General features: G+C 45.5%; 1 protein-coding gene across 1 annotated transcript in view; it reads left to right on the top strand.

Annotated features, from left to right (window-relative positions):
* The window catches only part of LOC110172351 (immunoglobulin superfamily DCC subclass member 3-like), a 19,499-nt gene extending 502 nt beyond the window's left edge, over nucleotides 1–18,997 (top strand). The window contains exons 2-15 of the mRNA XM_055163957.1: nucleotides 6,788–7,099; nucleotides 7,243–7,387; nucleotides 7,479–7,609; nucleotides 7,768–7,905; nucleotides 7,982–8,140; nucleotides 9,588–9,753; nucleotides 10,998–11,068; nucleotides 11,235–11,426; nucleotides 11,980–12,147; nucleotides 13,720–13,908; nucleotides 16,935–17,030; nucleotides 18,134–18,242; nucleotides 18,690–18,753; nucleotides 18,839–18,997. Coding sequence (XP_055019932.1) covers nucleotides 6,788–7,099; nucleotides 7,243–7,387; nucleotides 7,479–7,609; nucleotides 7,768–7,905; nucleotides 7,982–8,140; nucleotides 9,588–9,753; nucleotides 10,998–11,068; nucleotides 11,235–11,426; nucleotides 11,980–12,147; nucleotides 13,720–13,908; nucleotides 16,935–17,030; nucleotides 18,134–18,242; nucleotides 18,690–18,753; nucleotides 18,839–18,997 — 2,099 coding nt within the window. The remainder of the gene's footprint in view (nucleotides 1–6,787; nucleotides 7,100–7,242; nucleotides 7,388–7,478; nucleotides 7,610–7,767; nucleotides 7,906–7,981; nucleotides 8,141–9,587; nucleotides 9,754–10,997; nucleotides 11,069–11,234; nucleotides 11,427–11,979; nucleotides 12,148–13,719; nucleotides 13,909–16,934; nucleotides 17,031–18,133; nucleotides 18,243–18,689; nucleotides 18,754–18,838) is intronic.
* Nucleotides 18,998–20,629: the final 1,632 nt, after the last annotated feature.

Below are 20,629 nucleotides of genomic sequence, written 5' to 3'. Positions count from 1 at the left end.
GGAGGAGCAGGAGGAGGAGGAGGAAGGGCGTTTGTTGTTGTGTATTATTGTGGTGTTGTGTATTGTTGTCATGCGCAGATGTTTGCGACCCTGGAGGAGGCGGGGCTTTTCCCATGACCTTTGTGACCTGTGACATTTAGGCTCGTCTGCCCTGGTGCATGCTGGGAGTCAGAGTCCAGCTGCAGCGGATTACACCGGGTTTATGCAAATCATATGCAAATGAGCTCATCAGGAGTTCGGGTCTGTCTGCTCCTCCAAGAGACTCCAGCCCGGTTTAGACCCGGTTTAAGACCCGGTTTAAACTCGGTTTAGGCCCGGTTTAGACCCGGTTTAGACCCGGTTTAAACTCGGTTTAGGCCCGGTTTAGACCCAGTTTAGGCCTGGTTTAGGTAAAACAGATGCCCATTGTTTTCCTCCTGGAGAAGATGAGAAGATCAAATTCCAAACTGTGAGGTGGATCTGTCCTGTTTCTGCTTTTTGCACACAGAATTATGCTTTGATAATGTACAAAAAAATGAAAAAATAAACAAAAAACAAAAAATAAACTTTGTTACAAAAATAATATTTAGATTATAAAATATTTATAGTCCTGGTTTAGTCCTGGTTCAGACCTGGTTTAGTCCTTGTTTAGTCCTGGTTTAGATCTGGTCAACCACAGCTGAGGGAATATTAAATTGTTTAACTACTGAAATTGAGGCTGTAAAATAAAAAAAACATCATGGTGAGTTGGACAGGAGCCCAGGATCAGGTTTGGACATATTTAATCTAAAAATGTAGAGTTTGTTTGGTAATTTATAAAAGGTACATATAAACTGATTTCAATATAAATCTTTTAAATTCCCACAACAATACAAAAATAACTGATTTTATAACAATTATGTAGAGTAATAATTTATATCCACTGATCACCAAGACCACGAGAGAGACACAAGATCCTGATGGATAAAATGTTCACTAACTCAGCTGGAAACAAATAACCGCTGTGATACTTCTGAACGATATCAGTGATCGTCTTCTGGTGTTTAATATTTTTCCTCAGCTCTTACAGAAAACCACACCACTGATGATCAGACACAGAACCCCTGAAGCCACAGCTGCCCTACAAACACATTTATACAATCCGACGCGGGATGAGGTCTGTGCCGCTCCCGACCCTGATAAGGCCTACGATGCTTTTTAGACCGCACCAATTCACCTTTACGATCAAAACTGTCCACCAAAAACTCTGTCCACCGAAAACTCTGCCCACCGAAAACTCTGAAAAACTCTGCCCACCGAAAACTCTGTCCACCGAAAACTCTGCCCATCAAAAACTCTGCCCACCAAAAACTCTGCCCACCAAAAACTCTGCCCACCAAAAACTCTGCCCACCAAAAACTCTGCCCACCAAAAACTCTGCCCACCAAAAACTCTGTCCACCAAAAACTCTGTCCACCAAAAAACTCTGCCCACCAAAAACTCTGCACCAAAAACTCTCCACCAAAAAACTCTGCCCACCAAAAACTCTGCCCACCAAAAACTCTGCCCACCAAAAACTCTATCCACCAAAAACTCTGCCACCAAAAACTCTGCCCACCAAAAACTCTGCCCACCAAAAACTCTGCCCACCAAAAACTGTCCACCAAAAACTCAGCTCACCAAAATCTCTGTCCACCAAAAACTCTGTCCACCAAAAACTCTGTCCACCAAAAACTGTCCACCAAAAACTCTGTCCACCAAAAACTCTGTCCACCAAAAACTCTGTCCACCAAAAACTCTGTCCACCAAAAACTCTGCCCACCAAAAACTCTGTCCACCAAAAACTCTGTCCACCAAAAACTCTGTCCACCAAAAACTCTGCCCACCAAAAACTCTGTCCACCAAAAACTCTGTCCACCAAAAACTCTGCTCACCAAAAACTGTCCACCAAAAACTCTGCCCACCAAAAACTCTGTCCACCAAAAACTCTGTCCACCAAAAACTCTGCCCACCAAAAACTCTGTCCACCAAAAACTCTGTCCACCAAAAACTCTGCCCACCAAAAACTCTGTCCACCAAAAAATCTGCCCACCAAAAACTCTGTCCACCAAAAACTCAGCTCACCAAAAACTCTGTCCACCAAAAACTCTGTCCACCAAAACTCTGTCCACCAAAAACTCTGTCCACCAAAAACTCTGTCCACCAAAAACTCTGTCCACCAAAAACTCTGTCCACCAAAAACTCTGTCCACCAAAAACTCTGTCCACCAAAACTCTGTCCACCAAAAACTCTGTCCACCAAAAACTCTGTCCACCAAAAACTCTGTCCACCAAAAACTCTGTCCACCAAAAACTCTGCCCACCAGAAACATAACCAACCAACAGAAACCGTGGATAACAAAAGGCAGAGCCAATGCAAAAGGAAAATCATATTTATAAAACATAGATCCAAAGAAGCAGAACAAAGATATAAAACCTATAAAAAATAAATTCATAAGTATAATGATATTACTTTCACAAATTATTGGAACAGCATAAAAATAATATCCAAGGTACTTGGAAAATGTTAAATAGTATAAGTAAAGAGGGCAGTAAAAATGATTTTCAAAACTATTTTGTGAAAATGAACTAATTATAATTAAAAATAAGAAAATGGCAAATGCTTTTAATAATTTCTTTGTCGAGGTTGGACCGACCTTTGCAAATGAAATTTTTCAACCATCAGATTTAAATGGAATAGAATTAACAATATCAAATCAAATGTCAATCATTCTTTGTTAGAATTGTGAACGAAAATGAAATAATCAAATCTGTGAGACTGTTTTAATATCGACAGGGTGTTGGTAAAAAATATCATAAATTGTTATTGCTGCACCGTTCACACACATCTATAACCAAAAATTAAAATGGCAAAAGTAACACCCGTCTTTAAAAGTGGAGCTCAACACCAATTTACCAATTATAGACCCATTTCTATATTGTCACAATTTTCAAAAATACTAGAAAAATGACATACTGTTAGGCTGGATAATATTCTTAATAAATATAATCTTATCTTCTCTGGACAGAATTTAGAGCAGGACATAGTTGAAAAAAGAACTTACTAAAGAAGGTTCGGGTTAGGGTTACGTTAACCCTAACGCTAAAGAAATGGTTTAATTACAACAAATTATCAGTGAATTTCAGTCAAACTAAATCTAGAATCTTTGGTAACAGGATAATTGAAAATGTAACTAAAATAAAAATGACACAGTTGGAAATATAAAAGAAAAGTAATACAACGTTTTGGGTATTAACAGAGACGAAAAGCTTATACGACCTAAGACAAAAATATCTAAAATTATGGATATAATGTGTAAAATCAAAACAACCATGAATCAAAGCTCACTCTGTCTGTTACATAACTCTCTAATTTTGCCACATTTAAATGATTGTTTAGACATTTAGGGGAACAATTACAAAACAACTATTCAACCATCTTTATACTCCAGAAAAAAGCCATAAGAATCGTAAACTGTGTCGATTGTTCTGCTCCAAAAACTCAGTGTTTACAAGTTACAGAACAGAGTTGACCTAAACACAGCCTCTGTTATGTGTAAGGTTCATAATCACATGTCACATGTTCCTGACTGTATTCAGATTCAAACCCAGAGACTCGTTATAATCTGAAAGGAACTGGAGTAAATATAAAAAGGTCAAGACCAACACTAAAAGTAGATGTTTATCAGTTAGAGGAGCAGATCTGTGGACGAGTCTGGATGACTCTTAAAAGCACTGACATCAATAAAGGCATTTTTAAAAATGTATAAATTTAATTCTATAAACAAGTACAGAGCGCTAGAACCATTTAACGACATATTCTTACTACACTGACAAACAATAAGATGATCGTGTAAATCGTGCAGGCGACAGAAGCAGGTGAGTGGAGGAGAAATGTGGATGATTTTGAAGGAAAAGTATTTTTTCTTTTCTCAGGTGTAGGAAGTGGAATAGAGTTCATTCAAAAGAAACACTGTACTGAACTCACGATGACCGAGATTATTATTATTGTGTAGATTTTTCTCCGTTCTGTCCATGTTGTTAGGGTTTAGGGTTTAGGGTTTAGGGGTTTAGGGTTTAGGGTTTAGGGTTTAGGGTTTAGGGGTTTAGGGGTTTAGGGGTTTAGGGTTTAGGGGTTTAGGGTTTAGGGGTTTAGGGGTTTAGGGTTTAGGGGTTTAGGGTTTAGGGTTTAGGGGGTTTAGGGTTTAGGGGTTTAGGGTTTAGGGGTTTAGGGTTTAGGGGGTTTAGGGTTTAGGGGTTTGGGGGTTTAGGGGTTTAGGGTTTAGGGTTTAGGGTTTAGGGGTTTAGGGTTTAGGGGTTTAGGGGTTTAGGGGTTTAGGGTTTAGGGTTTAGGGGTTTAGGGGTTTAGGGTTTAGGGTTTAGGGTTTAGGTTTAGGGTTTAGGGGTTTAGGGGTTTAGGGTTTAGGGGTTTAGGGTTTAGGGTTTAGGGGGTTTAGGGGTTTAGGGGTTTAGGGTTTAGGGTTTAGGGGGTTTGGGGGTTTGGGGTTAGTTGTTGTTTGCTCACAGTTGTGTTCTTCGTCATCTTTTGTAAACAGCTCAAATATTCAGAGGTGATTTCACTTCAGCCCAAACTCGTTTGGTCACAGTTTCATGTGAAATGTTTGTAACAGTTTGTTAAGTACGTGAATGAAGGAAATAAACTACTACTACTCTGCTACAAGTACTACTACTACTACTACTACCACTACTACTTAGGGTTAGGGTTAGTTAAACCTGGTTCAGTCCTGGTTCAGTCCTGGTTCAGACCTGGTTCAGTCCTGGTTCAGTCCTGGTTCAGTCTGAACCCTAACCCTGGTCATGGGATGTTGAACCTGAACTTGACATAGAGACAGATGAAGTCCAGACTTGGACTAGACCAGGACCAGCTGGTCTTTGTGAGTCCTAATGAGGATCAGTGATTAGACCCAGTGTGACCCCAGAAGAGGAGGAGGAGGAGGAGGAGGTATTATGGGATGGAAACAACATATGTGTGTCGGGGTGTGTGTGTGTGTGTGTGTGGTGTGTGTGTGTGTGTGTGTGTGTGTGTGTGGTGTGTGTGTGTGTGTGTGTGTGTGTGTGTGTGTGTGTGTGTGTGTGTGTGTGTGTGTGGTGGGGTGTGTGTGTGTGTGGTGGGGTGTGTGTGTGTGTGTGTGTGTGTGTGTGTGTGTGTGTCGGGGTGTGTGTGTGTGTGTGGTGGGGTGTGTGTGTGTGTGTGTGTGTGTGCTCCAAACTCTCTGTTCCCCCTTGTGATGTCATCAAGTGAACAGCTCCTGTTCCTTTAGTTCAGTGGAGACTGAACAGATCCAGATGATTCTAGTGAAGGTTTAAAAACACACCACATGATGACATCACGAGGTGAGAGAAGAACTTATGCTAAATGTGCATAAGTGTTAAAAATGTGGAGACAGGAGCAGGCAGGAGCAGACAGGAGCAGACAGGAGCAGGCAGGGCAGGAGCAGACAGGAGCAGACAGGAGCAGACAGAGCAGCAGACAGGCAGCAGCAGCAGGAGCAGACAGGAGCAGACAGGAGCAGACAGGAGCAGGCAGGAGCAGACAGGAGCAGGCAGGAGCAGACAGGAGCAGGCAGGAGCAGACAGGAGCAGACAGGAGCAGGCAGGAGCAGACAGGAGCAGACAGGAGCAGGCAGGAGCAGACAGGAGCAGGCAGGAGCAGACAGGAGCAGGCAGGAGCAGACAGGAGCAGGCAGGAGCAGACAGGAGCAGACAGGAGCAGACAGGAGCAGACAGGCTGAAGTGTGGGAACTCGAGCTGAAGTGCCTCTTGTGAATTAAACTCAGACTCTTTTATGACTCTGACGTTTATTATCATCTGAATAGAGTGACCTCTGACCCCACCCCCTCACTGTGACCCTGCAGCCTGAGGGGGCGGGGCTACGCGCGTGTACAGCTCCGCCCCCTCAGTCGGCACATACGGACAGAACACAGAGCATCATGGGAATCTGAAACTAAAGATTCTCTGCCATCTCCTCCAAGACCTGGTCTAGTCCTGGTTTCGTCATGATTTAGATCTGGTTTAGACCTGGTTTAGTCCTGGTTTAGTCCTGGTTTAGTTCTGGTTTAGATCTGGTTTAGTCCTGGTTTAGTCCTGGTTTAGATCTGGTTTAGTCCTGGTTTAGATCTGGTTTAGTCCTGGTTGAAACTCCATCTCTTACATGTATCTACATGAGCACAGTGAGACAGAAATCAAACCTGCAACAAAACCAGGACTAAACCAGGACTAAATCAGGTCTAAACCAGGACTAAACCAGGACTAAATCAGGACTAAATTAGGACTAAATCAGGTCTAAACCAGGACTAAACCAGGACTAAACCAGGACTAAATCAGGTCTAAACCAGGACTAAACCAGGACTAAATCAGGTCTAAACCAGGACTAAACCAGGACTAAATCAGGTCTAAACCAGGACCACCATCTTGTCATGTTTAGTCCTGCACCTCGTTCACTGCTTCTCCTCTTTTACAGTGTTTATTATGTCCTTCTCTCTTCCTCCAGTAGTAGTACTGTAGTACTGTATAGTACTGTACTACTGTAGTATTGTAGTACTGTATAGTACTGTAGTACTGTAAATAAATATATATAAATAATAAATATATATAAACATACTATAGATATACTATATAAATAAATACAAATATAATATAATATAAATATAATATAAATAAATATAAAATAATATAAATATAATAAATATAGTATAAATATAATACATATAATATAATATAAATATATTATAATAAATATAAACTGAATATTTGACCCGTTTGTGTTTTAGTTTCCGTGGGCGGAGCTTCAGAGTTGCGCTTCCTGAAAGAGCCCAGTGATGTCATCGCGGTGAGAGACCGGCCGCTCTTATTGGACTGTGAGGCCGAGGGGGAGGGGCCAATCGGCGTCACCTGGCGACGTAACGGCGTCGCCGTGGAGACGGACGACAGGGTTAGTGTCCTCGCTAACGGCACGCTGCTCATCAGGAAGTTCTCCAAACGTCGCCATGACAACGAAACAGACGCCGGCGAGTACGAGTGCGCCGCCACCAACCGCCACGGGCTGGCGCTGGTGAGCCGCCGCGCCAGAGTACGACTGGCCTGTGAGTACTGCTACTACTACTGCTACTACTACTGCAAATACTACCACTGCTACTGTCCCGCTGTGGTCACTGCTGCCCCCCTCTGGTTCGCTCTGGTTCGGCTGCAGATTTGTTTTTATTTGATTTGTTTGGATTTTTTTCAGCTTTGCCGAAGTTTTCGTCGCAGCCTCAGTCCCTGGTGGCGCCTGAAGGGGGCGTGGCACGTCTCAGCTGTCAGGTGAACGGAGTCCCCGAGGCCAACATCACCTGGCAACGCAACCGACAGGTGCTGCCGACAGGGGACCCCAGGTAAGAGCCAACTGCACCTGTCCAACAGACAGGACCGACAGGTGTAAACCGCCTCACACAGACAGGACCGACAGGGTGTGTTGTGTGGCAGGTACACGCTCCTGCCTGTGGGGATCCTGCAGATCTCGTCCGTCAGGAGTTCGGACTCTGGACTCTTTCGTTGCGTCGCCTCAAACATCGCGAATACTCGATACAGCGACGAGGCGCAGCTGTCCGTCACAGGTGAGACACGCCCCTTTACACCTGACCCCGCCCCCTTTCTCTGATCTCTGATCTAAACCCGGTCTAACTCCGGTCTAACCCCGATCTAACTCCAGTCTCTGGTCTCTGTCTGGTCCAAACCCGGTCTAAACCTGGTCTCTGGTCTCTGTCTGGTCTAGTCTCTGGGCGGCGCTCTTTCCAGGACCCCGTGATCCTGTCCGGACCTCAGAACCTGACCATCACAGTCCACCAGACGGCCATTTTAGAGTGTGTCGCTACCGGCAACCCCCGACCCATCGTGTCCTGGTCCAGACTCGGTAAGACCTGATCTAGTCCTAGTCCAGTCCCAGCCTAGTCCTGGTCCAGTCCCGGTCTAACCCCGGTCTCTTGCAGACGGCAGGTCCATCGGGGTGGAGGGAGTCCAAGTTCTTGGTTCTGGGAACCTGATGATCTCAGACGCTGGTGTGGAGCACAGCGGAGTCTACGTCTGCTCCGCCAACCGCCCGGGCTCCAGGACCAGGAGGACCGCACTGGGACGACTGCAGGTCCAAGGTACCACAGAGACCGGTTATGATCCTGGTCTAGACCTTTTATGATCCTGGGTTAGGGTTCAGATCCTGGCGTATTGCGCCCTCTGCTGGAGAACATTATCACAGTGTGAGACGATTTTTTAAACTGTCATAAAATCATCAAACATAAAGATTTTTCAAAGATTTTTTGTTCCTTTTTTTTTTGTGAAGAGATTTTCTTCAAAAACAGATTTACTTTGTAAATTATGAAACGTTTGGTCATTTTCAACATTTTGAATAAAACACAATAAAATAAATAATGAATAAAACAAAATAATTTAATGATGAATATTTTTGGGGGGTTAGTGTGTGTGTGTGTTTGTGTGTGTGTGTTTTTTGTGTGTTTGTGTGTGTGTGTGTTTTTTGTGTGTTTGTGTGTTTTTTGTGTGTGTGTATTTTTTGTGTGTTTGTGTGTGTGTGTTTGTGTGTGTGTGTTTGTGTTTTTGTGTGTGTGTTTTTTGTGTGTTTGTGTGTTTTTTGTGTGTGTGTGTGTTTTTTGTGTTTGTGTGTGTTTTGTGTGTGTGTGTGTGTTTTGTGTGTTTTTTTGTGTGTGTGTGTTTTTTGTGTGTTTGTGTGTTTTTGTGTGTGTGTGTTTTTGTGTGTTTGTGTGTGTGTGTTTGTGTTTTTTGTGTGTTTGTGTGTTTTTTGTGTGTGTGTGTGTTTTGTGTGTGTTTGTGTGTGTGTGTGTGTGTTTTTTGTGTGTTTGTGTGTGTGTGTGTTTTTTGTGTGTTTGTGTGTTTTTTTTTGTGTGTGTGTGTGTGTTTTTTGTGTGTTTGTGTGTTTTTGTGTGTGTGTGTGTGTGTTTTTTGTGTGTTTTTGTGTGTGTGTGTTTTTTGTGTGTTTGTGTGTTTTGTTTTTGTGTGTGTGTGTTGTGTTTTGTGTGTTTGTGTGTGTGTGTGTGTGTTTGTTTTGTGTGTTTGTGTGTGTTTTTGTGTGTGTGTGTGTTTGTTTTGTGTGTTTGTGTGTTTTTTGTGTGTGTGTGTGTTTTTGTGTGTTTTGTGTGTTTTTTTTGTGTGTGTGTTTTTTGTGTGTTTGTGTGTGTGTGTGTTTTTTGTGTGTGTGTTTTTTGTGTGTTTGTGTTGTGTGTGTGTTTTTTGTGTGTTTTGTGTGTTTTTTGTGTGTTTGTGTGTTTTTTGTGTGTTTGTGTGTTTTTTGTGTGTGTGTGTGTTTTTTGTGTGTTTGTGTGTTTTTTGTGTGTGTGTGTGTTTGTGTGTTTTTTTTTGTGTGTGTGTTTTTTGTGTGTTTGTGTGTGTGTGTGTTTTTTGTGTGTGTGTTTTTTGTGTGTTTGTGTGTGTGTGTTTTTTGTGTGTGTGTTTTTTGTGTGTTTGTGTGTGTGTGTTTTTTGTGTGTGCGTGTTCACTGTTAACACATTTTATTTCACATGTAAACGTTTGTGTGTTTTGTGTTGTTGTTGTGTTGTTGTGTTGCAGCTCCTCCAGAGTTCACTCAGTGGCCTCAGTCCCTGACGCGGCCTCCAGGGGGCAGCGCGGTCTTCACCTGCACGGCGGCAGGTGAACCTGAGCCCACCCTCACCTGGCTCAAAAACGGGCGGGTGCTAAAGGCTAACGCTAATGTGCGCATTAGCAACAACAACTCGTGAGTCGTTTTTGTCGTACAGTCTGGGGTTGTGGGTTTAACTCCGTGTGTGTTGTTCATTGTCGTCTGAGGTTGTGGGTTTAAAGGTTGTATAGAGGATTTTCCAAGGAACGAGAAATCCAGCGACTGTTTGTCCTTTTTCAAATGTTGCTCCTGCGTGAAACCACCTCCTCCCCTACAGCTCCTACGTAGAAACGCCTCCTCCCGCCTCCTCTTTACGCCAGAAACAGGTTTGTTTACAGCCGGTGAACTGCACATGACTTGTAAACAACTAACTACAGTGTTGGTTAGGCAAGACGGAGAAGTGAGGAGCAGAGAGAAGAGCGGAGCAGGGAGAGGGGAGAGAGGAGAGAGAGAGGAGAGAGGAGAGAGGAGAGGGGAGCGGGTGCGCGGAGATTCTGTGCCCGGAGAAGTGAGGATCAGGGGGAAGAGTGGATCGGGCAGCGGGGACAGGAGCAGGAAAGGGGAGCAGAGAAGGTTGCGCGGAGATTCAGTGCGAATGAACTAACTACAACACGCAGCAGCAAGCGGACTCTTTCTTTGCCTTGAAAATTACGTTTTCAGACATAGGATATCGCTTTCGTGTCCTGAAAAACGTTTGTCTCGCTCTTGGAAATAAAGTACGTTTTCATAATAAGCAGAAGTTTCCTGTCCAGGAGTAATTTGTGGACCAGTGGTTCAGTCTTTAGACCCTGCGTCTGCTTCAGTCGCACCATCGCTGGAATGAATCTACAAGAATCACCTTAGTTTGGCTTCGCTGCTTTTCCCCTTGTCTTCTTCTTTCACCTCAAAAACGGACTTTCTTTTGCGGCTAACTGCTCCTGGATTCTTGTCGCCATCGCAACAAACTTTGTGCAAACTGCGAGGAAGATATAGGTCAAAAAAAGCCGCTAAGAACTGTTGCGTTGGTGGAGTAAACAGCGTCTGTGCATCTTGCGTCTGTGGACTGCGTGACAGTCGTACGTAAACCACGTACCAGCTGCGCGCAGGCAGGTCAGTTACGCTAGAAACGTAGGGAGTTTGACTGACAGCCTGTCAGCTCACAGATAACGAGGCAGTGTCGTTATCTATTGGCAAATGTTTAGCCCCACCACGTCCAGAGTTGATGAATTTTTATTCTCTTTTTTTTGGTCATCATAATTACAAGGCGACTGCACCTCTATAATGCTATCATTGACAATTTGAAACAAAAAAAACAAAAAAAAAATCCTCCATACAACCTTTAACTCTCTGTCGTGTTTCAGGACTCTGGCGATCACTCGGATCACAGCAGAAGATGAGGCCATTTACCAGTGCATCGCCGAGAACAGCGCCGGTAACTACAGCTCCCATAATGCACCTCTGTCCACCCTGTTGTGTCTGCGCTCTGCCTGATCCGTGTCACTGTGGTTTAAAGCGGCACGGATCCGGCACCGACGTGATTCACTTTAGCTCATCTGCGTTTTTGCTCCGCCTGATCCGCGTCTTGTGTTTGTGAATAGGGACGAATCAGGCGAGTGCGCGGCTCGCTCTGACTCAGGGCTCCGATCTCCCATCATGCCCCACTGGAGTACAGGCCACGCCCCTCAGCTCCACTTCCATCGAACTGAGCTGGGACCCGCCCCCACCACCAGGGGCCGCCCCGGGGCCCCGCGACATCATCGGCTACGTGATCCACGTCCGCAAGCTGGGAGGTATGAGAACGGGAGGGCACCTGACACACTGGGAGGGACCTGACACACTGGAGGGACCTGACACACACTGGGAGGGCACCTGACACACACTGGGAGGGCACCTGACACACACTGGGAGGGACCTGACACACTGGGAGGGACCTGACACACTGGGAGGGACCTGACACACTGGAAGGACCTGACACACTGGGAGGGACCTGACACACTGGGAGGGACCTGACACACTGGGAGGGCACCTGACACACTGGGAGGGACCTGACACACTGGAGGGATCTGACACACTGGAGGGATCTGACACACTGGAGGGACCTGACACACTGGGAGGGACCTGACACACTGGGAGGGACCTGACACACTGGAGGGACCTGACACACTGGGAGGGCACCTGACACACTGGGGGGACCTGACACACTGGGGGGGCACCTGACACACTGGAGGGACCTGACACACTGGAGGGACCTGACACACTGGGAGGGACCTGACACACTGGGAGGGACCTGACACACTGGAGGGACCTGACACACTGGGAGGGCATCTGACTCATTGTGTGCAGAGCCGGAGAGCGAGGAGCTGCAGGAGGCCGTGTCCAGGTCAAAGTTCAAACATCAGCTCCAAAACCTGGAGTCCGCCACGACCTACGACCTCCGAGTGCAGAGCTACAGCGGCCTGGGGGCGTGCGCCGGCGCCACCGCCAGGACGGAGGCAACAACGCTCGGAGGAGGTGAGGGGGGCAGGGGTCAAAGGTCAGAATGAACAGCCTGACAGCAGCAGTTACCCCGAATGTACCTCGAATGTACCTCAGAGACAACAGAGCTCTCACGTTTAAACTCTAAACTCTGTTTATTCTCACGTTTAAACTCTAAACTCTGTTTATTCTCACGTTTAAACTCTAAACTCTGTTTATTCTCACGTTTAAACTCTAAACTCTGTTTATTCTCACGTTTAAACTCTAAACTCTGTTTATTCTCACGTTTAAACTCTAAACTCTGTTTATTCTCACGTTTAAACTCTAAACTCTGTTTTAAATCTCTAAAGTGTCAGAGTGGAGGTTTTCAGTTACGAGTCGTATCTGTGGAGCTGCGTTAACGAAGCTCATCTCTGTTTCACTTTTCCTCTTTCCTCTCATCTTCTCGTCTCCTCATCTTCACATCTTCTCGTCTCCTCGTCTCCTCATCTTCTCATCTTCTCGTCTCCTCTTCTCCTCATCTTCTCGTCTCCTCATCTTCACATCTTCTCGTCTTCTCGTCTTCTCATCTTCACATCTTCTCGTCTCCTCATCTTCTCATCTTCTCGTCTCCTCATCTTCTCGTCTCCTCATCTTCTCATCTTCTCGTCTCCTCATCTTCTCGTCTCCTCGTCTCCTCATCTTCTCGTCTCCTCATCCTCTCATCTTCTCGTCTCCTCATCTTCTCGTCTCCTCATCTTCACATCTTCTCGTCTCCTCATCTTCTCGTCTCCTCGTCTCCTCATCTTCACATCTTCGTCTCCTCATCTTCTCGTCTTCTCATCTTCTCATCTTCTCGTCTCCTCGTCTTCTCGTCTTCTCGTCTCCTCATCTTCTCGTCTTCTCGTCTCCTCATCCTCTCATCTTCTCGTCTCCTCATCTTCTCATCTTCTCGTCTCCTCATCTTCTCGTCTCCTCGTCTTCACATCTTCTCGTCTCCTCATCTTCACATCTTCTCGTCTCCTCATCTTCTCGTCTTCTCGTCTCCTCATCTTCTCGTCTTCTCGTCTCCTCATCCTCTCATCTTCTCGTCTCCTCATCTTCTCATCTTCTCGTCTTCTCGTCTCCTCATCTTCTCATCTTCTCGTCTTCTCGTCTCCTCATCTTCTCGTCTTCTCATCTCCTCATCCTCTCATCTTCTCGTCTCCTCATCTTCTCATCTTCTCGTCTTCTCGTCTCCTCATCCTCTCATCTTCTCGTCTCCTCATCTTCTCGTCTTCTCGTCTCCTCATCTTCTCGTCTTCTCATCTTCTCGTCTCCTCGTCTCCTCATCTTCTCGTCTCCTCATCCTCTCATCTTCTCGTCTCCTCATCTTCTCGTCTCCTCATCTTGACATCTTCTCGTCTCCTCATCTTGACATCTTCTCGTCTCCTCATCCTCTCATCTTCTCGTCTCCTCATCTTCTCGTCTTCTTCTTCTCGTCTCCTCATCTTCTCGTCATCTTCTCGTCTCCTCATCTTCTCGTCTTCTCGTCTTCTTCTCGTCTCCTCATCTTCTCGTCTTCTCGTCTTCTCGTCTTCTCGTCTTCTCGTCTCCTCATCCTCTCATCTTCTCGTCTTCTCGTCCCAGTTCCTGCGTCTCCCTCGTTCTTCACTAAAGTCTTGAACCAGACGTCGATGCAGGTGCACTGGGACCTGCCCAAACCCGGACAGGTGCAGGGCTTCAGGGTCCTGATCCGGCAGGTGCAGAACGGACAGGTGCAGAGCCGACAGGAGACGCTCCCGCCGCACATCAACACACACACCTTCTGCCACCTGGGTACGTGTGTGAACTCGCCCAACTCGAACGCACAACCACACAACAAATATGTGTGTCGTTTGTGTGTCGTTTGTGTGTCGTTTGTGCGTCGTTTGTGTGTCGTTTGTGTGTCGTTTGTGTGTCGTTTGTGCGTCGTTTGTGTGTCGTTTGTGTGTCGTTTGTGTGTCGTTTGTGCGTCGTTTGTGCGTCGTTTGTGTGTCGTTTGTGTCTTGTTTGTGCGTCGTTTGTGCACCGTTTGTGCGTCGTTTGTGTGTCGTTTGTGTCTTGTTTCTGTGTCGTTTGTGCGTCGTTTGTGTGTCGTTTGTGTCTTGTTTGTGCGTCGTTTGTGCACCGTTTGTGTGTCGTTTGTGTCTTGTTTGTGCACCGTTTGTGCGTCGTTTGTGTGTCGTTTGTACATCGTTTGTGCGCCGTTTGTGCGTCGTTTGTGCGCCGTTTGTGCACCGTTTGTGCGTCGTTTGTGCGTCGTTTGTGCGTCGTTTGTGCGTCGTTTGTGCGTCGTTTGTGCGTCGTTTGTGCGTCGTTTGTGCATCGTTTGTGCACCGTTTGTGCACCGTTTGTGCACCGTTTGTGTGTCGTTTGTGTGTCGTTTGTGCACTGTTTGTGTGTCGTTTATGCACCGTTTGTGCGTCGTTTGTGTGTCGTTTGTGCATCGGTTGTGTGTCGTTTGTGTGTCGTTTGTGCATCGTTTGTGTGTCGTTTCTGTGTCGTTTGTGCACCGTTTGTGTGTCGTTTGTGCGTCGTTTGTGTGTCGTTTGTGCGTCGTTTGTGTGTCGTTTGTGTGTTGTTTGTGCACCGTTTGTGTGTCGTTTGTGTGTCGTTTGTGCACTGTTTGTGTGTCATTTGTGTGTTGTTTGTGCACCGTTTGTGTGTCGTTTGTGCACCGTTTGTGTGTCGTTTGTGTGTTGTTTGTGCACTGTTTGTGCACTGTTTGTGTGTCGTTTGTGTGTTGTTTGTGCACCGTTTGTGTGTCGTTTTTGTGTGTCGTTTGTGCGTCGTTTGTGTGTCGTTTGTGTGTCATTTGTGTGTCGTTTGTGCACCGTTTGTGAGTCGTTTGTGTGTCGTTTGTGCGTCGTTTGTGTGTCGTTTGTGCGTCGTTTGTGTGTCGTTTGTGTGTCATTTGTGTGTCGTTTGTGCACCGTTTGTGTGTCGTTTGTGCATCGTTTATGTGTCGTTTGTGCGTCGTTTGTGTGTCGTTTGTGTGTCGTTTGTGCGTCATTTGTGCGTCGTTTGTGCACCGTTTGTGCGTCGTTTGTGTGTCGTTTGTGCATCGTTTGTGTGTCGTTTGTGTGTCGTTTGTGCGTCATTTGTGCGTCGTTTGTGCACCGTTTGTGCACCGTTTGTGCGTCGTTTGTGCATCGGTTGTGTGTCGTTTGTGCATCGTTTGTGTGTCGTTTGTGTGTCGTTTGTGCATCGTTTATGTGTTGTTTGTGCGTCGTTTGTGTGTCGTTTGTGTGTCGTTTGTGTGTCGTTTGTGTGTCGTTTGTGCACCGTTTGTGCGTCGTTTGTGTGTCGTTTGTGTGTCGTTTGTGTGTCGTTTGTGTGTCGTTTGTGCGTCGTTTGTGCACCGTTTGTGTGTCGTTTGTGTGTGTTTGTTTGTGCACCGTTTGTGTGTCGTTTGTGCATCGTTTGTGCATCGTTTGTGTGTCGTTTGTACACCGTTTGTGTGTCGTTTGTGCGTCGTTTGTGTGTCGTTTGTGTGTCATTTGTGTCGTTTGTGTCGTTTGTGCGTCGTTTGTGCGTCGTTTGTGCATCGTTTGTGCGTCGTTTGTGCGTCGTTTGTGTGTCGTTTGTGCACCGTTTGTGTGTCGTTTGTGCGTCGTTTGTGCCTCGTTTGTGCGTCGTTTGTGCGTCGTTTGTGTGTCGTTTGTGCGTCATTTGTGCGTCGTTTGTGTGTCGTTTGTGTGTCGTCTGTGCGTCATTTGTGCACTGTTTGTGTGTCGTTTGTGTGTCGTTTGTGTGTCGTTTGTGCGTCGTTTGTGCGTCATTTGTGCACTGTTTGTGTGTCGTTTGTGTGTCGTTTGTGTGTCGTTTGTGTGTTGTTTGTGCGTCGTTTGTGCGTCATTTGTGCACTGTTTGTGTGTCGTTTGTGTGTCGTTTGTGCGTCGTTTGTGCGTCATTTGTGCGTCGTTTGTGTGTCGTGTCTGTGCGTCATTTGTGCACTGTTTGTGTGTTGTTTGTATTTCGCTTGTGTTTCATTTTGTGTGTTTTGTGTGTGACTGTTTTCATTTGTGCGAGTTTATTTCTAAAATTATTCATTATTTTTATGTTATTTTGTGTACTTGTAGTACTGTATATTTGTAGTACTTGTAGTATAGTATTGTAGTATTTGTAGTACTTGTAGTATTTGTAGTATTTGTAGTACTTGTAGTTTGTAGTATTGTAGTACTTGTAGTACTTGTAGTACTTGTAGTACTTGTAGTACTTGTAGTACTTGTAGTATTTGTAGTACTTGTAGTACTTGTAGTATTTGTAGTACTTGTAGTACTTGTAGTACTGTATTTGTAGTATTGTAGTACTTTAGTATGTATTGTAGTATTTGTAGTACTTGTAGTACTTGTAGTATTTGTAGTATTTGTAGTACTTGTAGTACTTGTAGTATTTGTAGTACTTGTAGTACTTGTAGTACTTGTAGTACTTGTAGTATTTGTAGTACTTGTAGTACTTGTAGTACTTTGTAGTACTTGTAGTACTTGTAGTACTTGTAGTATTTGTAGTACTTGTAGTACTTGTAGTACTTGTAGTACTTGTAGTACTTGTAGTATTTGTAGTACTTGTAGTACTTGTAGTACTTGTAGTACTTGTAGTACTTGTAGTACTTGTAGTATTTGTAGTACTTGTAGTACTTGTAGTACTTGTAGTATTTGTAGTACTTGTAGTACTTGTAGTACTTGTAGTACTTGTAGTACTTGTAGTACTTGTAGTACTTGTAGTACTTGTAGTACTTGTAGTATTTGTAGTACTTGTAGTACTTGTAGTACTTGTAGTACTTGTAGTACTTGTAGTACTTTACTCTCTGTGTTTCTCAGACTCTGGACGTTTGTATGAAGTGGATCTTGTGGCTTTTAATGGAAACGGAGAAAGTTCCTCAAACAAACGAATGATTTCACTGAGCGACACACAAGGTACAACACAACACACAACACACACACACACACACACACACACACACACACACACACACACACACACACACACACACAACACACACACACACACACACACACACACACACAACACACACACACACACACACACACACACACACACACACACACACACACACACACACACACACACACACACACACACACACACACACACACACACACACACACACACACACACACACAACACACACACACACACACACACACACACACACACACACACACACACACACACACACACACACACACACACACACACACAACACACACACACACACACACACACACACACACACACACACACACACACACACACACAACACACACACACACACACACACACACACACACACAACACACAACACAACACACACACACAACACACACACACACACACACACACACACACATACACACAACACACACACACACACACACACACACACACACACACACACACACACACACACAACACACACACACACACACACACACACACACACACACACACACACACACACACACACACACACACACACACACACACACACACACACAACACACACACACACACACACACACACACACACACACACACACACACACACACACACACACACACACACACACACAACACACACACACACACACACACACACACACACACACACACACACACAACACACACACACACACACACACACACACACACACACACACACACACAACACACACACACACAACACACACACACAACACACAACACACACACACACACACACACACACACACACACACACACACACACACACACACACACACACACACACACACACACACACACACACACACACACACACACACACAACACACACAACACACACACACACACACACACACACACACACACACACACACACACAACACACACACACACACACACACACACACACAACACACACACACACACACACACACACACAACACACACAACACACACACAACACACACTATATACACACACGTGACCTCTGACCTCTGTGATGTCATGTGACCAGGCTGTGACTGTTCCCGTGGCGACCGCTCCTCTCTCCTGATTGGTTTACACAGCGGCGTGGCCTGTGTCCTCTGCTGCCTCCTGCTGGTGCTCCTGCTGCAGCGCCACAGGTACGTCCTACCTCCTACCTCCTATGTCCTACCTCCTACCTCCTATGTCCTACCTCCCACCTCCTATGTCCTACCTCCTACCTCCTATGTCCTACCTCCTACCTCCTATGTCCTACCTCCTACCTCCTATGTCCTACCTCCTACCTCCTATGTCCTACCTCCTACCTCCTATGTCCTACCTCCCACCTCCTATGTCCTACCTCCTACCTCCTATGTCCTACCTCCTATGTCCCACCTCCTATGTCCTACCTCCTACCTCCTATGTCCTACCTCCTACCTCTTATGTCCCACCCTAACCCTAAATGACTGAATTTTCAGTCCCACTCAGACCTCTACTGCCTGCGTCCTACCACCTACATTCTACCTCCTCTGTCCTACCTCCTTACTCCTCTCTCCTCATCTCCTTGTCTCCTTTCCTCCTTGTTTCCTAACTCCTTGTCTCCTCAGGTCTCGCGCTCACAAACATGACGCGGGGATCAGATCCAAAGTGGAGAACTTGGAGCTGAGTCAGGTGAGCTGTGCCATTGTGCTCTTGAGCACGACACTTTTCTGTGAGATTCTCATTAAACTTAAACTCTACTTTTGTTGTTTTTCAGCGAGGAGCTTCGGCGCCACTCGTCGTGTCCGTCCAAGGTCCGGCCCCGCCCCCTGCCTTCCCTAACGCCAACCACGCCCCCGACCACGGCCACGCCCCCGACCACGGCCCCGACCACGGCCACAGCCCTGGCCACGCCCACCACCAATCCAACCAATAACACGAGACCAACAGATCAAGCGCAACCAAACACACTCACCAAACTGCCTCCTTCCCTACCTCCTTACTCCCTTGCCTCCTTCCTTACCTCCTTACTCCCTTGCCTCCTCCCTACCTCCTTACTCCCTTGCCTCCTCCCTACCTCCTTGCTTCCTTGCCTCCTTCCTTGCCTCCTTGCTTCCTTGCCTCCTTCCTTACCTCCTTGTGTCCTTGCCTCCTCGCCTCATTGCGCCCCCTGTTGGCTCCTCTCGTTTTTCAGATGTTTCTCGACCTCAAACTTTGACTTTGTGTTTTTTATCAAATGTAAGTTTGATATTTAGTAAATTTATAAAACTCTGAACAGACAGAAACTTAGATCTTATTAAACTCTAAACATATTTACTTATACAGTATAAACGGAAATATATTTATATATATATATATATATTTATAAAGTGAAACTGTCACCTCCTAACTCCTCTCTCCTTGTCTCCTAACTCCTCTCTCCTTGTCTCCTTGTCTCCTAACTCCTCTCTCCTTTATAAAGTGAAACTAAAGGATCAAAGCCAGAATTATCACGAGTGCCTTTCCGTTCAGTTAGCATTAGCGTTAGCATTAGCATTAGCATTAGCGCTAACTCAGGCTCCAAGAGATGAGAACCTTATAGAAACAGTGCCTTTAACACAGAGCTGCTTTTACTTTTAACCATTTCAGAGTTTTTATTATTATTATTATTATTATTATTTTATTTTATTTTTATTGGTCAAACATCATCTGAAAAAATGATTTGGATCAAGCCGACCTTCCTCATCCTGTCTCCTTCCTCATCCTGTCTCCTTCCTCCTGTCTCCTTCCTCATCCTGTCTCCTTCCTCATCCTCATCCTGTCTCCTTCCTCCTGTCTCCTTCCTCATCCTGTCTCCTTCCTCATCCTGTCTCCTTCCTCCTGTCTCCTTCCTCATCCTGTCTCCTTCCTCATCCTGTCTCCTTCCTCATCCTGTCTCCTTCCTCCTGTCTCCTTCCTCATCCTGTCTCCTTCCTCATCCTGTCTCCTTCCTCCTGTCTCCTTCCTTCCTTGTGTCCTCACCTCCTCCAAAGACGCTCTGTTAGCCGTTAGCCGTTAGCTGCTGGATTTGAACCAAAACAAGTGAGACCAATGTTTGCCTCAGAAAAGTCTTTAGGGTTTAGAGAAAAAAAGAGAAAGACCCAAACGTTTGTGGTTTGGGAGGAGATTTCACTAAAGACGAGAAAGTCTGAACGTTTGTCAAGTTTAAGTTTTAAAAGAGTAAAAAGACGTTTGGTCTTTTGCTCCAAACTGTTGGATTTAAACCATTTATTTTGTTGTTGTTGTTTTTCAGAAAAAGGAACTTCGTCCAAAGAGTTTTTCTGAAAATAATTTTGTATTTTCATATTTCTGAATTTTAGATTTAGAGCCAAATACAACTTTGACCAAAAGTTACAGAAGATTCAGTTTGTGCCCAACGTTATTACCTCCAGTGTCTTTAAAAGTGACCTCTGACCTCTGTGACCTTTGACCTCTGTGACTCCTGACCTCTGTGACCCCTGGCCTCTGTGACCCCTGACCTCTGACCTCAGGACGGGGAAGTGCGACCTTTCGCTAAACGTGTCATATTTCACATAAAAACAAATGAAAT

Source organism: Boleophthalmus pectinirostris, unplaced genomic scaffold (assembly GCF_026225935.1).
Source record: "Boleophthalmus pectinirostris isolate CB_2022bp ecotype Guang Dong unplaced genomic scaffold, ASM2622593v1 HiC_scaffold_6, whole genome shotgun sequence".
In the NCBI taxonomy this organism is placed as follows: domain Eukaryota; kingdom Metazoa; phylum Chordata; class Actinopteri; order Gobiiformes; family Gobiidae; genus Boleophthalmus; species Boleophthalmus pectinirostris.
This window is presented reverse-complemented; position numbering and strand designations above follow the sequence as displayed.